The sequence below is a fragment of the Dermacentor variabilis genome, chromosome 11 (genome assembly GCF_050947875.1).
Source record: "Dermacentor variabilis isolate Ectoservices chromosome 11, ASM5094787v1, whole genome shotgun sequence".
Taxonomy (NCBI): domain Eukaryota; kingdom Metazoa; phylum Arthropoda; class Arachnida; order Ixodida; family Ixodidae; genus Dermacentor; species Dermacentor variabilis.
Window position 1 is genome coordinate 65,302,776 of NC_134578.1, and position 4,715 is coordinate 65,307,490.

A 4,715-nucleotide genomic window follows, 5' to 3' on the forward strand; every position below is an offset into this window, starting at 1 on the left:
TTACTGGAACAAAACTAGCGAAATTCTCACTAAGGAAGAAATTCTTTTACTCGGCCAATCATGGTCAACCGCACCAATGGCGAAGCACCACGAATGCCAAATGACAGGCCAATGAATTGCGTATTCTACGGTTGAAAGCCCTACCGTAGAGTACGCAGTGACGACAAGGTTTGTCTGGTCAAATGGAAGGACAAGTCGGCCATATTCTTCACCGCATTTGGGACTGAGTCAGAAGGGAAGTGCCGAAGGTGGTCAAAAGAAGAAAAGAAGAGCATCGAAGTCGCTAAACCGGACATTCTAGAACTATACAATGAACACACGGGTGGTTTCGACCTGATCGACCCCTATATGGCTTACTGCTGGATCTTGGTGCACAGTAAGAAGTGAACTGTGCGCTTTTTCATCCATTTCTTGGAAATGGCCTGCTGCAACTGTTGGGTGCAGCACATGATGGACTGCGAAATGACCATTGTACCTAAAAAAGCTAGGCTCAATTTCCTCGATTTCCTGACCTTCAAAACAAACAAAGTGATCAGGAATCCACTGCGCCTAAGAGAGCCAAAGTGATTTCTCTACCACCAGACGAGGTGCGCTATGACATGACTGGACAGTTTCCTGAGGATGCCAAACTCAAGTTCCAGATGAACTGTCGGAACTCTTAGTTGAAGGAAAGTCTCGATGGAAGTGCCGACAATACGATGTGTTTCTTTGCCTCCAAAGTAAAAACTGTTTCCTAGAATTCCACGTGCCCCAAGTCCCAGAGTACCCACTTGAGTTCCAGCAAACTAACTACCTTCCGTTAGTGTTTTTCACCAGCAACAATTTTTACGTTCTTTTGCGCCCTTTTTCGTTCAATAAAGTAGTTTCAATAAAATATTTCAAGAATTGTTGTCTCAGGACCGAGAAGGTTAAACAAGCCTCTTTATTTTTACTCCCAACATCACTCATGTAATCACTGCTATTAAATCACAACTGAAAGGTATCTTAATATATATGTCAAGAAGTGCAGGTAACAGGGAAATTATTTTATTCATTGGTGTTAGTATATCACACGTAGATGTTCCGCACATTTAGCTACGTAAGAATTGGCAGGATATTCTACAAACGTATGCAATAATGCCAAAGCGTCTCACATTTATGATTGAAACAGTCACCAAGACCAATAGTGATACAAGAATGATAGCTTTACAATAATAAACAAAATATAAAGCAAGAGCGTAAGTGATTACTTAGTATACGCACTGTAAGAAAACGATTCTATACTTGTCAAGACAACCACTTTTTCTGTGTAATCTCTTAATGAGGGTAATCAGTGATTTCCAGCACATTCTGCTCAAGCTCCCGCCTACAGAAGTAGCACATGAAGACGTTTAGTATCGAATGAATTTTTCGTACATAATTTATTACACCGGGTGCAATTTCTACTTCTCGTTGTTATTCACGTAAAGCTTAAGTGCAGGCAATCGTAGTAGGGAAATGCGGCAAGGTGTGCGTTCCTTTTTCGCACTGACTTAGCATGCACAAACTCCTACAAACAATGCACAGACGCTGCAACTCACCTTTAGCTTTAAGCCCGCAACCGCCCTGTTAAACTTCTCTGCATTCGGCTCGTCAGTGAGGATGTGTGTGCAGTCGCCGTCTTCGACTTCGTAGCGCAGCTCACCTGCACATAGCAAATAGAGTGCGATTTATGATCGAAATGTTACTTTCGCATAAATTGTAGTTCGCGGTTGCATATCTTGCGTTGAATACATGAGGATACCACGTATGGTATCAATGCGTTAAACGGTTCATTATTAGCCCTAATAAGATTTCGCGCGAACGCAAAAGAAGCCGTCGCCGTGGTCTGGCTTCAACTATTCCCTTTTTGGCTTCGCTTCAGTTGTATTGCATATTGTCACGTTAAACCGGTGTGTAATGCTCTATGGAACAGCAGCCAACTACTGCGCTTTCGCCTTGTTATTCGTTCGCCATCACGAAGCCAGCCATAGGATAGCATTGTCATTTCTAAATCACTCGAGAGAGGACTGCAGTCTTGTGCGTCAAACGTGCGTGCACTACTTCGCTTCGCATTCTTCTCTGCGCGTTGCGCCCCAACATTGAAACGCGGAAAACTACTGGAGGAAAGGTAGCGAGCAGACGGCTATTCAACGCGTTTACGACTGGGATGCAGATTTTGCATTCGACCTTATACGCAATTATTTAAACTGAATCTAACTGCGGGCAACTTTGTTTTACTACTTAGCTAATTAACAAAGCAGATATATTGATCAGCGTGCGAAGGCGACTGCTAACAAAACAACGTTTGTCTCACCGTCGCATCTCGTGGAACCCTTCTTTAACTGCGTCGCATGCATTAGTAGGAGACATGGTGTGAATTTTAGAAAGAAGATAGAGTGGTGACGGCTACCGCTCGGACGGTAGTGGAATAACCTCAGATAGACATTTTTTACTGTATTTACGTTTCACTCTTTGTTTTTGTTTCAATGCAGGCAACTTCTCCAACTCCCTGCACATGCCATGGTTTGCTAGAGCTGAACGTCTATTTACGCCTCCAGTGTGCTTATGATCCAGTGCTCGCCTGGGTTGCGATAGAGCTTATGGGCAGAGGGTGCCCAGCAGTCTGTCCGTGCTGACTAAAACTCCTGTGCTTCACTTAAACTTCGCATTCGCGGCACCGCTGACAAAGCAACTGAAACGAGCGCAGCCATACCATGCATGGTAGCACTCTTTCTAACCGTCCCGATTTACGCATTACATGAGTCACGCGAGACAGTGGCGCTCAAGTACACGGAAGTAGTATCTGCAGCGCTGCACACGAGCTGTACCCATCCCGACCGTAGCCTTGAGAGAAATGTAATCTGAATCAAAGCTCATTTATTGCAGCACATTCGCTCTAAACTTTTGCGACTAATTTTCGTTGAGCGATACCCGATCTGTGTAAACGCTTTTGAAATACGGACAAAAGCATCCCTGAAACTATTTAAATCTGCACTCTGCGCCTGCCAGATATCTTCCGCACCTTAAAAGTCGCGTCTTCTAGAGTTCGTGTGGCTGCCTGACATTTTCCTGACGTTTCCCAAACGCGTACATCCGTTATCAATTTTGCACAAACTGTGTCGGAGGCTGCTTTAATTACAGGTTAGTGTATTGCGTGTCAATCCTTCATCAAATCGAAGAAAATAATTGTGTATCGGCTGTCCACCTTTTTTTGCTGAAAATCTCTCCTGATTCAATTCAATTCAATTCAATTTATTTCCAGAATTACAAGTGTTCTGGTGGATACCAAAGGCTAAAAGCTGTTGGAAAACAGCTTGATTGAAACCAACGCCTGAAGCGCATCAGCCGGATACTCGCCCGTTCTGTAATCCCGCTCAGGGCACAAACAGCTTTCGACGGACTTTAGTCCGTCCTAGTGACCAAGGAGCTCGCGTGGCATACTGTTTAGCCTTATCTTGGTCAGGGACTGCAATGATTTTTTTTTCATTATTAAAGTTGATTAAATCTCGGCTATCTCATAATTACGCGTAGTCCCCTCAGTGGCTTGGCCAACATGGAGTTAAGCTGCTGGGTACGAGGTCACAGATTCCATCCCCACCGGGATGGTCGCATTTTTCTGGAGGCTAAATGAAAAAAAAAAACAATCGTGTACTTAGATTTTAGGCGCGCTGTACCAACCATCCGCGATCAAAGTTATTGCGCAGATACCACAATGGTGTGCTTCATAGTCAAATTGCGCTTTGGGCACGTGAAACCGCATAGTCTTACTTAAATTAATTTTACTTCAAGTACAGATCGGTGCTACAAAGCGAATTCAGAGTGTTCGTAGATATTGTATGCATAGTAGATATATTGTATGCATCAAGCTATCGCTGTTTCTCAGTGCAAAGCAACAGTTCTCAGAAAAACGCATTCGAACCAAGCATGGAAGAATGTGCAAATAACTGCTCATTTCCGTTTTAAGGCCTCTACTTCCGAAGCATTTATACGTCATGAAAACTGACTTTGTCAAAGCCGCCTTCTTACGTTCGGTGAGGGAGGCATGGGGCAGGAAAACTGTCGCGCCCGCTAGGATGCAGCCGTACATGGCTATCAGACTTTCCACGCTGTTGTTCACGCGAATGCTGACATGGTCGCCGGGACGCATCCCATTCTGCCGGAAACCAATGGCATAGCGCTGCATGCTAGCCAAAACCTCGGCACGGGTGAGGCTGAGATCGTCGCCGACCTGCAAATAATTGGGACACAAAAAGTGACTTAGAGACCGTTCAGCAATTTTCTGTGCGGAGACGCCGTTCTACAATAAAAAATGTTGACACTGAAGTGCTTTGCCGCGCATTTTCTGCTGTCCGTACCATACTTCTGCGCGCGAGTGAATTGCATCTTCATCTTTATATACAAATGAATAACGTTACGAAAACGGTCCTGACCCCCTACGTGCTCAGTGTAAGGCATTTATTTGATCGTCTATGTAACTTTCCTTGTGTAGTTTTCACGCTTTGTACTAGGCTGTAATATAAGTGCCACCTTGACACCTTCTGGACAAGTCAAATTTTCGGTTATATCAGGTGTTTCCTAATACTGCTAGAGTAATATGTTCTGGCGGATTTTCTTACGGGATCTTACTGCAACCGAACATTATATACCAAAGCTCTGTAGCTGCTAGTTCCCGACGGCGTATTCAATAAAGAAAATACTACTTAGTTTCGCAGCAC

The 4,715-nt window shown here is 44.2% G+C and overlaps 1 protein-coding gene across 1 annotated transcript; it reads right to left on the reverse strand.

The window, feature by feature from the left end:
• Window positions 1-353: 353 nt before the first annotated feature.
• Window positions 354-4,251, reverse strand: LOC142563304 (long-chain-fatty-acid--CoA ligase-like). The gene is made up of 3 exons (XM_075673858.1): window positions 4,027-4,251; window positions 1,560-1,663; window positions 354-455 (listed from the first exon to the last, which is right to left on the reverse strand). The coding sequence occupies exons 1-3, from the start codon at window positions 4,181-4,183 to the stop codon at window positions 354-356; spliced, it is 363 nt and encodes a 120-aa protein (XP_075529973.1). The 5' UTR covers window positions 4,184-4,251.
• Window positions 4,252-4,715: the final 464 nt, after the last annotated feature.